Raw genomic sequence first — 18558 nt, 5'->3', positions numbered from 1 at the left:
CCAGACCTGTAGCTCAGCACCATGTGGAAAAGTTTGATGGCACACCCTGATCATAAGCAAACTTTGGGTTGGATTTATCATAGTTGTGGGTGAACTATGCAAAGTGTAGAAGAATGTTCAATACCTTCTCAAAACGGGCTTGGATGAGATTGGCTTTATCGATGAGCCTCTGCTTCATGTCGGTTAAGCAGTCGTTCCTGAGTGTCATGGCTACTTTCTTTGTAATTCTTCTGGGCTGTCCGAGTCGAGCAAGGAATGGTGCAAGATAATCAAGCTCCTCCTCAGCACGCCGCAGTCGCTGTTCCTCCTCTAACCGCAGCTGAGGAATAAAGTATTTGCCACAGCATAAATTGTTAACGTCATTTGAAAACAGTAGGAAATAATTCCCAGCTCCACTGCATGGGTAGTTGATCACATGTGTCATCGTAGAATGTGCACCATTCCTATTAGCTTTGGAATAATCAGAATGGGTTCTTTAAAAATCACATTAATGTCAAGGTGGCAAAGTTGACAATTATTCCAATATCTTATTATTGTGGTTACTATCAATCAATATTGTGCTTCTGAACCAGTTTTTCATTGAGTGTAAGTACAGCATGCACAATATCAAGAAGAGTTTATATTAGATTAGATTACCTACAGTGGGGAAACAGGCCCTTCGACCCAACCAGTCCCCACCAACCCTCCGAAGAGTAACCCACCCAGACCCATTCCCCTCTCACTAATGCACCTAACACTACGGGCAATTTAGCATAGCCCATTCACCTGACCTGCACATCTTTGGACTTTGGGAGGAAACCGGAGCACACGGAGGAAATCCACGCAGACACGGGGAGAATGTGCAAACTCCACACAGACAGTCGCCCGAGGCTGGAATTGAACCTAGGAACCAGTGCTGTGAGGCAGCAGCCCTACAATAAAAGGACAGGGTGAACCATGAAATGACCAGTAAAATCGAGCAAACGTGGGTTTGAAACTAGCAAGCATGGGAGGAAAGATGAAAGTCCCAGCAAAAACTGAGTTTGAAGTATGATATTGTGTGATTAGATATAATTCACTATGATAGGAAGGATGTGAGAAAGAGGAACAGCATGTAATTTAGTATTCATGAAGTTTAATGATGAGGTGAAATTACTTCTCAAGGGTCATGAATTTGTGGAATTCACTAACCCAGAGTGCAATGGATGCTGCAACATGATTAAGTTTAAGGAGGAGATAGACAGATTTTTAATTAGCAATGATTTGAAGGGTTATGGAGAACAGTCAGAAAAGTGGAATTGCAGCTGAGCTGAGGTTAGCCATGATCCTATCAAACAGTGGGCTAGGCTTGAGGGGCTGAACTCCTGCTCTTAGTTCTGATGTTGTTTTGATCACAAAGCTGACCAGGAATCTCTCTCCAATTCTTACTGCCACTTATTTATGTTGGAAGGGTTTGCAAATTGGTTTCATCTTATTATAAATGCTCCTTCCTAGGTCAGCATGCGATGGGACATGAACCCAGGGCTTCTGGCTCAGAGGCAGGCTGGCCAACCCACTGAGTACAGGACATCCTAACAGTTGACAGGAGAATCGGGATGTGTAGGTTAGGTGTATTAATCAGGAGTTACCTCTGGAACCCAGCATGACGCAGTGTCTCATAAGCAATGTGACAACTTTCATACAGCACAAGCAGCGTTCATCAAAGGTTTAAATGATGCAGTGAAATGACTAACTGTGCCATCTGGCTGTGGGTACACTTGTTCAAGACATCAGAGTAGTCCATCAATCTGACCTCCAGCAGATCAAGAGGATTGCTAAAGTGCCACTCCCCATGGAATACAAATCTCTCAAGGTGACAACAATTCTGTTCCCACCTCTGCCACCTTCCTATGCCTTTGTTGTTTCACATGTGCCAGCCCAGACTCTTCTTGCTATTAAAATCCTGATACATTTGTTTTCTTCAACAATGGTCTAGTTCTCTTTGACCCTTTGTTAATTTTACTTTAGATAAAGGGAAGAATAACCTCATGCCCCAGAGTTACCATCCTTCAACAAGCAGAGAAATTCACAACAAATCCCATTTGTATGGTAAAAATGTAACCCATCATACTCAAGTCCAATACAACATTGTTACTCACCTGACACTGGATTGTAGGATAATGGGTAGTACTTACATTTTCTAAACATAAGCAAATTTGGGGTACTTCATTCCAAACTTACCTGCTCCTTTCTGTGTTCTTTAGCCTTTTCATTTCTTTCTGTGTCATACACAGAGATAATCAGCTCATTTGCCTTGCGTTCAGCTGCTCTGTCCTTGAGAAATTCACGTATCTTAAACATAGTAATGATCATCTGTTAATTGAGTGGTTTTTAACTCGAAATCCTGTTCAGTGCACAGTTCAAGGTAGAACTTCTGATTGAGTAAGTTCACGTTCAACACTTAATGCGTTCTGTACAACCCTGCGCTACAACATTTCACAAAAGTACTAACTCAGTTTAGTGCCCATATAATAATACGCACGCATCATAGCTTAACAATAACGGTGCATATGAAACTTGGCTCTGGACAAAATGGTTGCTGTGTTTCCTGTATTACAACTACAATTAAACTTTGGAAATGTTTGGCTAATTTAGATGAAAAAGTTTGGCTGTACCAACTTATACTTAAAGAATGTCAGTCTGATTAGATTAGATTCCCTACAGTATGGAAACAGGCCCTTCGGCCCAACAAGTCCATACCGACCCTCCGAAAAGTAGCCCACCCAGACCAATTGCCCATACTCACCCCTGACTATGGGCAATTTAGCATGACCAATTCACCTAACCTGCACATCTTTGGATTGTGGGAGGAAACCCACACAGACATGGGGAGAATGTGCAAACTCCACACAGTCAGTTACCCAAGGCAGGGATCGAACCTGGGTCCCTGGAGCTGTGAAGCAGCAGGGCTAACCGCTGAGCCACTGTTGGAAAGACAATTTGTCAAAGTGATGTGGGAGTTGAATACCCAGCCAAGGGAAGTGAAGCACACTCTCCTGTACATTTCACCAATCCAAGTGACCCATCAGAAGGTTAGAGGTGACTAATGTCCATGATTCTTCTGCTACCAGATATTCAAAAGAACCATTAAGAAAAAAAGATTCAAAGAGCATGTTGCAGCGCAACATGGAGTCAGTTTCCACAACACGTTCTCCCATTTTTGTCTGCCAAAGTTGCAACAGAAGAGCCACTGATTCCTTGGAGAAACAATGAACATCATTACTCCATGTTGTAGATTCATTCGACGAGCTAATGTGCTTTTCTGTAGATGTTTCATCACTTCGCTAGGCGGCATTGTCAGTGTGCCTCCAGTGAAGCATTGTTGGTCTGTTTTGCCTGGTATTTACATGTCTCTGTTTTCTGGTACTTTCTGAGTGGTTTGTTTATGGGGACCAGTTCAATGTGTTTATTGAGTGAGTTCCCGGTTGGAGTGCCAGACTTCAAGAAATTCTCTTGCGTGTCTCTGTTTTGTCTGTGCTAGGATGGTTAAATTGTCTCAGTTGAATTTGTGTCCTTCATTGTCTGTGAGGATGGAAATGAGAGAGTACTGGTTGTGTCATTTATTCCATTTCCCTGGGCTCTCCCTGGATCTTCTGTGTCATTAAACATTCTCATCAAGCCAGTATAGTGCAATGGAGGGAAATCAGAAAGCACTGACCAGTTGATTCCAGATTTATGACTTAATAACCTGATAATTGTCGGAAGAAGGCAAGTGAAGATAATAGATAAGTAAATGGCAACTTGGAAATTTGTTGTATTTTTGATCTTTCAAGGGTCAGAACCTTCAGTTTGGGAGAATCTAGGGAGGTGATGGGTAGTGGAATATCAGAGGAAATAAATGAATAATATGTTTTTGAGACTACATTTAGTAGGCATAATGTTTGGTAATGTTCTCATCCGAGTCAACAATGCTGAAACTGAGGTAGGGCATTCAGTCTCCAGAGCCTGTTCCATGATCTATTCAATTAGATCATGATTGATCTATATCTTACCTGCACCTTGGTTCCATTGCCTTTAATACTCTTGCCTAAAGTAAGCCAGCAATCAAACATTTTATGTTTTCCATTAATGTCTAACATAATTTAGCAAGGAAGTACCTGCCAGTCTAATGTATGAATGGCCTAGCTGTGATACAATTCATTTCCACACAATCCCTATCCAATCTTAATAAAGATTTCTATTCTCAAGTTAGGTTTAGAAACAGGTGCAAAGGGAATAAAAGGAATTGGGAAGGAACTTGGGTGGATTGACTAAAGCATGTTAGCACCGGTACAAAGAGATCCCAGAAGGCCTGTATATTCATCCACACATTTTTGAGGGTTGGGAGAAGCCAAGTTGAGGTAAAAACAATAACTGCAGATGCTGGAAAGCAAATACTTGATTAGTGATGCTGGAAGAGCACAGCAGTTCAGGCAGCGAAATTGACGTTTTGGGCAAAAGCCCTTCATCAGGAATATTCCTGATGAAGGGCTTTTGCCCGAAGCCAAGTTGAAGCCATCGAGCTTCATTGAATACTTCCTCTTAGGTGGAGCTGTAATCTTGTGGGAGAGTTTCTCTTTCCCAAACTGGAAGTTTCATTTTACACTTAACAAACCAATGTCTTTCTGACAAATTAAGGAAGTGACACAAACACTAACCTCATGCTCTGAATCTCTGACACTTTGCATCGAAGCAGCCTGTGTCTTCAGCAGGTCCATCATGGTTTGATACAGAACCACATTTTTGCAAGGCTTCGCCAATGGGTCAACCTGCAGAACAGTAAACATAGTAGATGGATTTCTTTAATGTCAGAATTTCTATTGCTTCTCCTGAGGTAGAAGGTTTATATCTGTTATGATAAAGTATTAGGGTGGCTGCAAGATGATTCATTTTATCGTGAATTCGCCCTCCCACCAAACTTGATGCAAAAGTGGTCCTGGTCAGCTTAGAATTTAAAATTTTAAAAATCTAGAAACCCAACTCCAATCTGTCCATTTCTTGGGATAAGTGGGGGAGGTCAACCAGAAAGGGATTGGTAACTTCAAGATGTTTAAGAGACTGACATCCTGTGATTTGTCCCACTTTGCTGGCTTAACAGTGACTAGAAAATTTCTGGGAAACCTAACAGGTGAAAGGAGGTAAGTTCAATTTTAGGAAGGTGGAAGATGCCTTTAGCTCACTACTAGTGGGCCAGAAGGAATAATAGCTAGTGCAACTATACTCCCTACATCCAACCTATAGAGGGATGGGATCCCTTATCCCATCCTTAACTGAAGACTTTTTTCACAATCATTCATGGGAAATGGACATCACTAGGATCACTGCTCAATCATTCCTAAATGCTGTTGAGAAGGTTGTGGTTCGATCAGGTAGCAAAAGGCCAACAGCCAAATCTTAGTAGTGGGAAAATTATAAGAAACAATTATGATGGGCAATTTAAAATGTAAATCATCACTTTGAAAGGCATTGATTCATCAAGGCCAGCCACATGAACCTATAAATAGAAGGTCATTTATGACTAACTGAATGGAATGTTTTGAGAAGGTAACAAGGACCTTCAGTGAAGATAGAACATTTGGTGTAGCCTACATGAATATCAGCAAGGCCTTTGAACAGATTCCCAGACAATTGGCCAAAAGTTCCCTTTCTGTGTTTTTTTAAATGGTTCTAGATCATGCCTCAGCCTTTTAAGTTCACAGTAACATACCCCAGCCTTATTACCTTCTAACAAGATATACGCAACATGAAACAAGACTCTGAAACCATGAGGCAACAGCTCTGCTGAGAGTTGAAGATAATGATCTGTTGTATTAAAATAATTCACATGTCATATTCCAAGTGCCTTTGATGCTTAAAATGCAATCCTTTGACTGACCTTGGAACCCAAATCACTGATATCAGGAACAGTACAGGCTTAGGCATCAAATGCTCACCAATTGTTTTTAGTTTTTTCAAGGAGATCTGTCACTCATGGTGTGGGTTACTGCCAAATGGAGGCTTCAGGTCATCAGTGTAGGATCATCTGTGACAGGGACAGATTAACCAGCTCACCTTGACATTCAAAAAGCCCCCTGCCCACAATCTATTTGTTTGTGGCCACCTACCCAATGAGCCACATAAATACAGTTGAGCAGGCCAAAGGTTAGTACTTTCAAGGGCACAGAACAGGCGCATGATGCAAAAACATCCACATGTTAGGGTGGATGAAGCACCAGTCATGCTTTAAACAGTAGAAGTTATCGCGGACAAATCACTCCACTTGATTGGTTCTCCATCAGTTTCCTCCAGCATACAGTATACACACTTTACAGAATGCACTCCAGTTGTACCTTGGCTTCTTTAATGGCATCTTTCAAACCTGCAACCTCACGGACAGCTGATGCATGCAAAGCAAGTCCTATTCAAAGTTAAATGCCATCCCAGCTTTGACGTATATGCATTCCTTTTTATCAATGGACCAAAATCCTGAAACTTCCTCACTCACAACACTGCAAGTGTACACACACCACATGGACTGCAGTGGTTCAAGAAAAAGGCTCTCAAACCTTCTCAAGGCCTACTACAGATTACTAGCAAATGCTGGCTTTGCCAAGAAGGCCTATATTCAGGGAAGGAATGGACTTTGTGCTATGCAGAAACTGTGTTAATGTACCTCAAAAGTGACGACAATCTGCTCCATGTTAATCTCCTGGTCATCTTTTTGCATCAAGTTTGGTGGGAGGGCGAATTCACGTTTCAGTGCTGTAATCCTGTCATCCTCTCGATGATAAGTCAGATGGATGTGCTCTGCAGTGATCAGAAATACTTGTTCTGCCACATCCTCGTGAGCTGGCTTTTTTCTGTTTCTGGCAAAACGCTCTGTTATTTTCTATAATGCAAAGTGAGAAAGCAACAACTCTTTTATATACAGGAACAGTGACCACAACAGACACTCAAAGAAAGACGTAATTACATAGCACATTTTACAACCATAGGACATCCCAAAACAATTTAAAATCAATGAAATACTTTTTGAAGTGGAGTTGTTGTGATAATTAAGAAAATTACTGTATTGTTATAGTACAGAAGGAGGTTGTTCAGCCAGGGAAATTGTGGATCGAAATGAGAAAAGAACTGTTTCAGAACCAAGGATTGCAGTAGGTTGGCTGCATGTTTTGGAAGCAAGTACTCTCACACCCATTGTAAGCACTGTTCTCACAGCTGCTGGCACGAGCTGTGGTTAAAATGTGGATGCAGATAAAATGGAACCAAAGAGCTGTGGTTAGTCAGAGCTTTAGTTTATATAAATAACTGGTAATTGGTTAGATTAGATTAGATTACTTACAGTGTGGAAACAGGCCCTTCGGCCCAACAAGTCCACACCGACCCGCCGAAGCTCAACCCACCCACACCCCTACATTTACCCCTTAGCTAACACTATGGCCAATTCACCTGACCTGCACATTTTTGGACTATGGGAGGAAACCAGAGCACCCGGAGGAAACCCACGCAGACATGGGAAGAATGTGCAAACTCCACACAGTCAGTCGCCTGAGGCGGGAATTGAACCCAGGTCTCTGGCGCTGTGAGGCAGCAGTGCTAACCACTGTGCCACCGTGCCGCCCACTCGTCCACAGACCAATCACAAAGGCCTTCTGCTTGCCAACAACTATGTGATGGGTTTTCAGGTAACTGAACAGCTTGGGCTTGTGAACAAGAAGGTATCAGATCTCCAATAGCACAGGAGCTGTCTGTTCTCTGAGTAAAAGTCAATTTAAGTCTGAATTAATATTTCCTTCAGCAGTTGCTGTCAGCCATGATTTTAAATTGGCTAGTCAGATATCTTTTATCAGTGAGCCAGCCACTCTGTGATTCCAGTGAAAGCATCCGAAGAAGGACAACTGAGAAGTAGCATTCTGACCAGGATAAGAATCATAACAATCATCTCAAGAATCACCAAATTGCCTTCTCAGTCTTTCCCTCTGCCCATAACACCCATGACTTTTTTTTCCTGTGGGTGTGTGTGTGTGTGTGTGTGTGTGTGTGTGTGTGTGTATGTGTGTGTTTGTGTGTGTAGGTGTACATGCGTGTCTATGTGCATGTGCTTGTGCTTGCATGTCTGTCTGTGTATGTGTTTGTGTCTGTGTGTGCCTATGTCTGTGTGTGTGTGTGTGTATGTGTGTGTGCATGTGTCTGTGTGTGTGTCTCTATGTGTGTCTGCGTGTGTGTCTGTGCTCTGTGCATGCCTCTGTGTGTGTATGTGTGTGTCTTTGTGTGTATCTCCATGTGTGTGTCTGTGTCTGACTCTGTGTGTGTGCGTGTGTGTCTATCTGTCTGTTTGTCTGTATGTGTGTCTGTGTTTGGTGTCCGTCTGTTTGTGTGTCTCTGTGTGTATGTGTGCCTATGTGTGCATTTGTCTGTGTGTGTCTGTGTGTGTGTGTGTGTGCATTTGTTTGTTTCTGTAGGTGAGTTTGTAATGGGATCAGAGATTTTATTAGCAAAGTCGTACAACGACAGCTCATAACTGTTTATCTGTAGATAGAATCCATTTACTTCTAATAAATAGCAATGTTTGTTCAATACAAAAATCAGGTCCAAATTTTGTTAACCCTGGTCTAAAAGGTTGGTAAACTGGGGGCTTTGCATACTTTGCAAACCTTTAGTTTTTGTGTTGACTTGGGAATATTGGGGCTTGATTTCTAACATGATATTCCAGTGAGGTGGAACAAATTTGCATACAAAAAGAGTTCGAAATAGCAGTGAGGAGATGATTGTCTAATTCTTCTATAAAATAGTGTAATTGGGTTCCTTCAGTTCACCTGGGCAGTTAGACAAAGCCTTGATCAACCTTAACACAACAAAGACTGTGGATGATGAAAGCAGAATGTGCTGGAGAAACCCAGCAGTTCAGGCAGCACCTATGGAGAGAAAGCAGAGTTAACATTTCAAGTCAACTTATAGTTCTGAAAAAGGGTCACTGGACTCAAAAAGGTAAGTCTATTTTCTCACCACAGATGTTGCCAGAGATCTGCTGAATTTCTTTTGGGTACCTTGATTTACTTTTTAACTGACAGTACTGCACTGGAATGTCTGGGTGCGACTTGAACACAGCACGTTCTGACTTAGAGCCGACTCGTACAACCCCACCATACCAGGGCTCATGGCATTCATTAAAAAAAATGTTTCAGAAATCTTTTCTGCCCTGTATTTTGAGAAAGCATTTTGGATACCAGCAGCTGTTTGTTGCCTCATGTCATTGCGGTTGGGATAGCCAACCCAGCTCAGCTCCCAGACAGGGACAGGATTGAATTCATGCTCCCTAATGTATTTCTTCTTCCTGACATGTTGCCCCACTTTGCCTTGCCATGGTTCTACAAAGGTGCTAGCTCAGACTTTCATACCTAGACGACTCTGGTAGTACAGGGCATTTAAGGAGACATTTCATCATCACAATCGACAGGATTTGTTTGGCGGTATAAAGCAATCTGCATTAAGGTCTTGTAGTGGCTGGAAACAGCCCTGAGGAAAGTAAGAACACAGTCGAGTAGGTCATGTTTCACTGGTTGCCAATGGGACGGGCACCTCTGAATCATTTGGCAACTTTTGTGCCTCGGTTTGTAGAAGGTGTGACCATCATCAAGCTGTGGGCTACATTCTAGGGGCTTGTCATCATCTAGGAATCTGCCCCCTAGACTTGAGCTTCTTTGCTGTTGGTTGTTTCTGGAAGAGATGCTGACAAACATCACTGGTCAGTTTTGCCCATTCTATTCTGGATGGAAAAAAACGAAATTGTTGGAAAAGCTCAGCAGGTCTGGGCAGCATCTGTGGAAAGATATCAGAGTTACTGTTTCAGGTCCAGCAACTCTTCCTCAGAACGACTCTGGAAGGATCTTGCTTCCTTGTAATGACTGGAGCATTAACAGTAAGCAGGTCCACCTTAGTAGAATTTAGACACCTTGGAAGCTTAATGTGCCTGCTTCCAATTCTGAAGAAGAATTATATCAGACTTGAAACATCAACTGTTTCTCTCTCCACAGATGTTGCCAGACCTGCTGAGTTTCTCCAGCATTTTCTGTTGTTACATTCAAGTGCTGGATGGCTCAAGTCAGGTAACATCATAAAGTCTCAGGTCAGTTGCTCACTTACAGTTGGCACATTCTTCAGATGTTGGACTTGGTTTACAAATAAAGGTGCCTTTCCCTCGCTGCATCTTGCACTAAGACACTATCAGGAAACTTTAGTGCTTTCTGCGTCAACCACCAAAGTTTCGATGTCCATCAACCACGACAGTTTCAAAGCACAGATTCACTTTTAAAATTACTCTCATCACTTTACACTCACAATGCACTACCCTTGAAGATGTGTAGTAAATCTTTCTATTGGCGAAAGTGAGGACTGCAGATGCTGGAGTCGAGAGTGTGGTGCTGGAAAAGCACAGCAGGTCAGGCAGCATCCGAGGAGCGGAGAATCGATGATTCGGGCAAAAGTCCTTCATCAGGAATGAGGCGTTTTTGCCCAAAATGTCGATTCTCCTGCTCCTCGAAAGCTGCCTGACCTGCTGTGCTTTTCCAGCACCACAAATCTTTCCACAGCCCTAGTAAATTGTGATATCAGCCAACAACCAGGGTGCATTGCACTGGCTACACACATTTATCATATAAAATAATAACATAGCTCTTGAGTGGTGGGGAAGAACTTAGCTTCAACTTCTAAGCATGGGGTGAGAAGGGATTTTCAGCATGGCGGGAATTATATAAATTGCAGTTCTTTAACGAAAAGACTTTTTCTTTCAGGAGCAATCAGGAGTCAAAAATCTGGCCATGCCCACAAAGAATATTACTCAAGGGCTTGAAGGAGCCTCACAGCTGTCAGTCTGCCTTGGAAACCCTGACACTAATAAAATCTTATGCCGTGACCCTACTAGGCAGTCATGACCCCTGGCGTTAATCCCAGGACTTGGAGAACAATGGTGTGAGTAGTAACACTGGTTACAATGTGTTTGAAGAACCTTTCGCTCCTAACTGTCCAATAAACCTTCACAGTTTCAGCTTATGGTGACTCCCCCACCACCCCAAGTTGACTGTTTTAGATTCACTCTTGAAACATTAGCTCTCGTACAAAGTGCCAAAATCTCACATAAGTAATCGCTCTTGCAGGAGGTGCAGCAAATTGGGAAAATAAAGAAGAGGGTGCAGGGAATAAACTGGACTACTTACCAATATGGTGCGATAGTTTAAATGAAAAACTCCAGGGAGCCTCACTTTCCTCATTCGTTTGGCAAATATTGTTTGTCTGTAAATGAGGAAATCTGGCCTGTTCTTGAATTTCTCTGTCATCTCTGCAGGTGTTTCCACTCTGCTCACCAGTCCATCCACACGTAGCCTGCTGTTGTACTTCAAAGTCCTATCAGTCTCTGGTTCAGACGATCGATATATGTGCCCTGCAACACCAGGAAAGAGCTGTACAATGAGTGACACTGACAGACTGCTCCACAAATCGAAGTTTAAAGTGACCCAAAGCATTTCACTACTTCATTATCTAGAGTCCCAATAATGACCAGGTTTCTTCCCTTCTTTCATTTTCTGTGCTTAGCTTTACAACTACTGACAACCCTCAAATCACTATCTCCCCAGAAATGATGATCAACTTAGGTAGCACATGAGAACAGGCTACTTTGTCATGAAAGGCACTGCAGCCTCAGCTGACCTTAGCATGTAATTAATAACCTGAGTGGGATCAGGAGTTAGCTGGAATCAGGCATACAGGCAAGGCTGCCTTCTGACCTTTGCACCTCTGACCTCTATCTTGACAATGTGTTGGAGAAATGCCTATGTTCACATCACTTGTCTTGTGCCTCCCCTTCACCAAAGTTGAATAACTTCTTGCCATCACATGTACATCCTGACAACTTGAGTGATTAAAAGATAAGTTGAGTTAATTGAACTGTATTGCAAGGAGCCAATAGCTCAGTTTTTCCAAATAGCATTACTTCAACAGTAGCACAAAAATAATGCTTCTGGTCAAAATGGAGTAGGGATAAGAGGCTGCAGTAAAGTTAACCCAGGAGACCATGAGCCAAGTTCTAATTGTAAAAATCTGAGAGGATAATGGCAAAGGAAGAGGAAGCAGATCATCTATGATTAATGACATTTAACCCATAACTATTATCTATGCACTGAATGCTAAATTTTCCTAATTATGTTTTTTTCTCTTTGAAGTGTTTTGTAAGGGGTATTATTGCTAGGAAATGGAATATCTTACCATTTGTTAGAAATTGGGATCTCTATAAAATTGAACTTTCCTAGTATTCACTGTGCAGCGTGAAATTTCAATTGGCTGCTATTAGAGCAATAAGTAATTTTTAAAATTTCTTGCATAAGGAAACAAAAGGGAAGAATCACGAGTTCTCAATGCCTCACTGAACTAGAGTCAACAACTTAAGAGAGTATTATTTGGGAAAGTAAGAAGATTTTGTTCTTAGAAAGAGTGGAAAGCTAATCCTCAGGTGTAGCAGGGAAGGGAATAATGGTCATTCTGGAGCATTGAGTAGCATTCTGCCTGTAGTCATTGGCCCAGGGGATTTGGATAGCTGATTGACACAGTTTAAGAATAAGGCTCCAGAATAAGATATATCAACAGGGGTAGGTAGAAAGAGAGAGGGAGAAAGAAGAAATCCAAGGAAAAAAAATCACCATCTCCTTGTTAGATAACAAGGAGTTCCCTTACATCAGTCCGCTGGAAAAACAAAGATGGTTGCTACCAAAGACTACCAGTAAGAAAATTTAAAACACCAGGGATAAACATTCCACTGCTCGTAAACCATAGGGGTTCATGTCCCTGTCCTCCACTCTCCAGAACAGCTATAGGATTTGTCTAATTAACTAACGTATCATATCTAAACTGCTATATCTAGGTGCGAATACCAAACCCATTTTAGAAGAATTGCTGAAGCATTTTCGTCCCATTGTCAGTTTAGGTTGAAATCAAACACAGCTCACTGCAGTGAGGTAGGCAGAGTCTAAACCCCATGCACAACATCCTACTTAATTTTTAAACAGTTTAGGGTTTCAGTGAATCAGCACACGAAGCCACAGCCAATTTATCGGTCTTAAAGCTAGATTCTTCTTCTACTCGCAGTCAATCCAGTCAGTTCCCACATTCCTACTGCAACTCCCCAGCCTGCAAGGCTCTGTGGTAGAGGCATTGCAATCTCAAGGTGCTATAAATCGAAAGATGGAGAGTAACTGAGTATTTCACTCTCTCCATTTCAGCCACTACACGTTAGATATTTCAGACCAAAAATAATGTCTTTTTCTTGGTCATGGGATGCGAGGTATCGCTGGCTTGGTCAACAATAATTCCCAACCTTTAATTACCCAGCACGGTGGCACAGTGGTTAGCACTGCTGCCTCACAGCGCCAAAGACCCAGGTTCAATTCCCGCCTCAGGCGACTGTCTGTGTGGAGTTTGCAAGTTCTCCCCGTGTCTGCGTGGGTTTCCTCCCACAGTCCAAAAATGTGTAGGTTAGGTGTAGGGGAATGAGTCTGAGTGGGTTGCGCTTCGGCGTGTCAGTGTGGACCTGTTGGGTCAAAGGGCCTGTTCCCACACTGTAAGTAATCTAATCAGAAGGCAGTTAATGGTCAGCCTCTGTTGGACTGGAGTCACATGTATGCCAGGCCAGGTGTGATCATGGTAGTAAACTAAAATAAAGAACCGCAGATGCTGGAAATCTGAAACAAAAACAGAAATTATTGGAGAAACAAAGTCGGTCTCGCAGCATTTGTGAAGAAAAAGCAGAATTAATGTTTTGGGTCCAGTGACTCTTTTTCAGAACTGATGGTGGTTAGGAAAAGGTGGTAAATATGCTTAAAGTACAAGGTGATGGGAGGAGACGGCAATGAACAGGGGTGGTAAAGTGGCACCGATAAGTGGAGATAGAGCAGAGAGAGAGAGAAAAAGATAGTTAGGGAAACAAAGGGGTGGATGATGGTAAGCCAGGGAGAAAGAACAGCTGATAATGGAACTATAAGGTGAAAATGGATTGGCTGTGCTAAAGGCATGGGGGTGTCAGTGTGGAAATTGGAAAAAGGTGTTCAGGCCCAAAGTTTTTTTTATTGAGAACTCAATATTGAATCCCGAAGGCTGCAGGGTCCCCAAGCAGAAAATGAGATTCAGTTCTTCCAGCTTTTGCTGAGCCTTGCTGGAGTACCTCAGCAAGCCTGAGACAGAGGTGTTGGCCAGGGAATACAGTGGCGTGTTGAAGTGACAGGCATCTGGAAGCTCAGGGTCAATTTTTGTGGACAGAACATAGTGTCAGGTAGTCAGCAAAGCACACGTCCAACGCATGGTCAGGGCGCAGGAGGCTAGGGAGTTGGAATAGAATTAGGCCAAGTGGGACCTCAAGCTTGCTCCATGATTCAACTATATCACAGCTGATGTTTGACTTCACTGCCACTTTCTGTTCCCATTGCCTTTGATATCTTTAATATCTATCAATCCCTGTCCTGAACAATCTCAATGACTGACCTTCTAGAAAGAATTCCAAAGATTCACAATGCTCTGAGTAAAGATATTTCTCCTAATTTTAGTCTTAAATGCCCCGCTCTTATTCTGAGATTCCGTCCCCTGGTTTTAGAAATAGATAGGGGAACTTAGTTCCTGTGATGAATCTAACATATTCTGTAAGAATTTTGAATTCTCAAATGAGATCACATCCTAGTCTCTTCAACTCCAGAGAATATGGACCTAATCTCCTCAATCTCTTTTCATAGGCAACCCTATTACATCCCCCCACCCCAAAAACTGTGTGCAATACTCTAGGTACTGTCTCGCCAAGACCATGATTAATTGTCTGCAGCAATGTTCCCTCTTAGCGATGCTTAGAGGTTCAAACACCCAAAACAAAATTAGGGGGAAGTTGATTCAAGGAAGGGATGTATGGAGGCTCAGTGTGATTGAACGTTTTATTAAACCCCCTTCCAGTCAATCAGAATCTTCTTACAGAGGGTCCATTGCTCTTACTCTTAACTGCCATATATCGGCCATTCTTAAAATGCTCCGTAATGGTGCGAGTTCTCATGTTGCGTTCAATTCTCTCCAGCATGTCCTTTCTGTTTGCATACCACTCTGTCACCTTCACAAATGAAGTACCTGTGAATTAAAAACAAATATTTTGAATCTCCTGCTATTCTACCTTCTGCTCTATCCTTTAATTTTCATTGTTCGTCATGTGGTTATTTGTAAGTAGAGAGCTATAGGATGCTGACTTCTATCAAGCATTCTTCGTCAACAAAACTGGCTTTTAAATCTGTTTCCTTCATAGAATACCATCCTATTGGAGATGTGCATCCTGTTGAAGAACCAAAATGGAGCTAATGACTTTTCTCACCTGTAATTTTTATTTGTAAATGGGAGGTGGATGTCACTGGCAAACATTTACCTCTGCTAAATTACCCTAGGTAATTTAAGATGTAAGGTGATGGGGAGCCTTTATATTCAACAAGCTGTTGTAGTGTAAACTTGTTATTAATTTTTTTCAGTCAACTTTTTAGTGCAAAGTTTCTTAAATAAAAGAGAAGAACGTCTAGAACAAACTACCTATTTTACAGTGACATTGGCCACTTTTTAGACATGTGTAATTTCGTTGACAATATCACAGAGACCACTAGAGTTTACACAGTTCATTGTGTAATGCCTAGAGCAAAGAGATAACATATACCAAAGAAAAGAAGGTCCGATTCTTCTGACATCATATGTCGACAGGATGTTTAATCTGCAAGGGTGCTTGGACTTTATGTTTTTTTTAAAAACTGCTATTCATTATAGAGAGGGGATCGCAGAACAACATAATTGCTTCCTCTTATTTGACCCACTTATTGTGTTCCTCAAGCACAATATGCAGGAAGTATTTAATTACCGAGACAATGGGATCACTTGTGAAAAGAGAGTGAAGAAATTGAGATTCACTGATGCCAGGTTCCAGATACTGATGAACAAAAATGCATCAGCAGGATATACGGAAATGGTACAGAAAAATAAACTTGAGGGACATAAATCACAGTAGTCACTGCAATATGTTGAACAATACTTAATCAATTATGCCAATTTCCTCTCTGTATTTTTTTTTAATGTGAAAAAGCTGAACATTTCTAAGTTAAAAATCATCAGGTGATCGAAGGAGCGGCGCTCCAAAAGCTAGTGCTTCCAATTAACCCTGTTGGACTTTAACCTGGTGTTGCGTGATTTTTAACTTTGTACACCCCAGTCCAACACCGGCATCTCCAAATCATGAACATTTCTAAGACTCTAGCTCATGCAATTACCTTCTGAATGTCAATGAGGGCTGCCTTTACATGTTGCTTATCTGTCCTGCTTGGCAGAAGGAATTAATGGGATGATGATCAAACAAACAGCGGCATTCCTATAGCTTTCAGTACAAGATAAATCATAACACGTCTGAAACATTCGACATTGCTGAATGGGAAACACTTAGTGTCACGATTACACATTCAGAAATGTGATGATTAACAGTTTGTGATTATTTGGTTGCACAGTCCGGACAGCAGAAAAAGGGCACGCACCAACATAACTACAACTGTTAGGGTGGAAAAAGTAAACACCAAAACACAGGTAAAAATACAATACCGTACAGATGGGAGTCATTCTGCCCATCATATCTGTGATAGATCTTTAAAAACACAATTCAAATTATCCCACCCTTCTGCTCTTTCCCCTTAGCCATGTGAAATTTCCATACTTCCAATACAAATCTAACTCCCCTTTGAAAGTAATTATTGAATTTACTTAAACAGTTCTGTTATTATCCTCCCTCAGGCCTGACATCCTTAATTAAGTGTAATTGCCCAAAATTAAACACAATACTCCAGCTGGGACCTAACCAGTGCTTTATAAAGGTATCTCATCAATGTCTTGTTTTTATGCACAATGCTTCTAGCTAAATAGGCAAGGATCCCACATGCCATCTGAGGATGTCTGAAGGCAAACCAGTAAAAGAACCCATGCCCATATGGGTAAAGCTGCAGATTCCAAGCTTAAATTATGCACTTGTTTAACATTTTGTACATAAATTTCTCAATTTCTGAACTTGCTTTCATTCTAATTTGAATTATGAGAATATTTCCCCTTTGATTTATGAGAATATTCCCTCTAACAATTTATTGAATTCCTCTATTGCCCTCAGCCCAATTGTAATTTGCCCCTTTCTCTTTGTTCTACACATCCATGATTTCTTGATATGTATAATAAACAAAACTCAAACAAGCAGACTGAGCTGAAATATTTAGCATTAATCAACCTACAGAAAACCCAGCCAGACAGGGTCTTATTATGGAGATTTGCTACTTTATTCTTGAACAACTCAGCATCCATTGCACCTTTACTAATTTAGTACTGAGGTTTAAGGGTTGTAGAAGGTCTGTTGCTGATCAGCTAGTTGTCATATAGCAACCTTCCTCCACACTTTACTGAAAAGTTCATGATTTGTGTGAATACTGGATAAGGACCAAAAGGCTTTGGTTGTGATACCTCATTAGCGCTTGAACAGTGTGTCATTATTCCCAGCATTCAGATAAGAGCCTTGGTCAACAAGACTGATCAACGAAGACTGCCAATATCCATTAAATTGTCCTTGACATGACAGAATTCCCTCAGAAATGAAAGGCAACAAAGGTGATATAAATATGTAAAACTAAATAAAAACTTACATTCAATGTCCTCGTATTCTATCAGTCGCTTCACCATCCCATCAATGTTCAAGTATGGTGCATACTTCTCTAAGTTTGCCTTCTTATACTGAATTATCTTCTCACCTTTTGGACAGCGTGTTTCGATGTCTAAAGAAGCACAAAAATCACCTGAGCGTCCCTATTCATTGACTGGCCAATTTTCTATGATCATGCTTTCAAGTTCTGAACACTTTATATCTTTGAATAATACTAATGGGTGAATGGAACTTGCTTCAAATTAGGACATAGGCAACATGGTTTTTGTATTACTTCACATTTACAAAAATAGAGTATAGGAGATCAGCCAAGTGTACTTTGGATTGGTCAAGTCAGAGGTAACAAAGGCATGGATGAACATTTCAGCATCAGATGAGTTGAGACAAGGTCAGAGTTGGGTAATGGGTGGAAATAGAAGGTTAAAATGATGGTGTCATGTGTAGTCATACATGTTGCTGAGGTTGTAAACTGAACAGTTCAGCCTCAGAGATTGGGAGCAAGTTGGTGGCCAGTGAGCAGAGAAGAAGGAGGAACGACCTTGAATATATTGCAACTATTCACCTCCATAAAACATCTCAACACATTTTACAGCCATTGCAGTATTTTTGAGTGCAATGGTAATTTTTGCACAACTGAAAAGAATTCCTTGTTTTTCTATAAAGAGTGCCATGAGGTATCTTAAGTCCACTTGAAAATGCATGAACCATCTGTGTTTTGAGTAGTGTCATCAACTCAACTCACACAGGGTTATTTGTGCCTGTCATCTTTCTCTGCATTTTTCCGGCATTTCCTACTGTCCCCACTGACATTACTCCTTCGATCAGTTCCCCCACAAAATGAT

At 41.5% G+C, this 18558-nt stretch overlaps 1 protein-coding gene across 1 annotated transcript in view; it reads right to left on the bottom strand.

Moving 5' to 3' along the window:
- Window positions 1–18558, bottom strand: part of ccdc135 (coiled-coil domain containing 135) — a 95927-nt gene that overhangs the window by 23286 nt on the left and 54083 nt on the right. Inside the window, exons 10-16 of the mRNA XM_072569316.1 lie at window positions 17700–17828; window positions 14998–15126; window positions 11193–11416; window positions 6650–6865; window positions 4656–4766; window positions 2200–2310; window positions 125–319 (exon numbers count right to left, since the gene is read on the bottom strand). Coding sequence (XP_072425417.1) covers window positions 125–319; window positions 2200–2310; window positions 4656–4766; window positions 6650–6865; window positions 11193–11416; window positions 14998–15126; window positions 17700–17828 — 1115 coding nt within the window. The remainder of the gene's footprint in view (window positions 1–124; window positions 320–2199; window positions 2311–4655; window positions 4767–6649; window positions 6866–11192; window positions 11417–14997; window positions 15127–17699; window positions 17829–18558) is intronic.

This window comes from Chiloscyllium punctatum, chromosome 4 (assembly GCF_047496795.1).
Source record: "Chiloscyllium punctatum isolate Juve2018m chromosome 4, sChiPun1.3, whole genome shotgun sequence".
NCBI lineage: Eukaryota > Metazoa > Chordata > Chondrichthyes > Orectolobiformes > Hemiscylliidae > Chiloscyllium > Chiloscyllium punctatum.
This window is presented reverse-complemented; position numbering and strand designations above follow the sequence as displayed.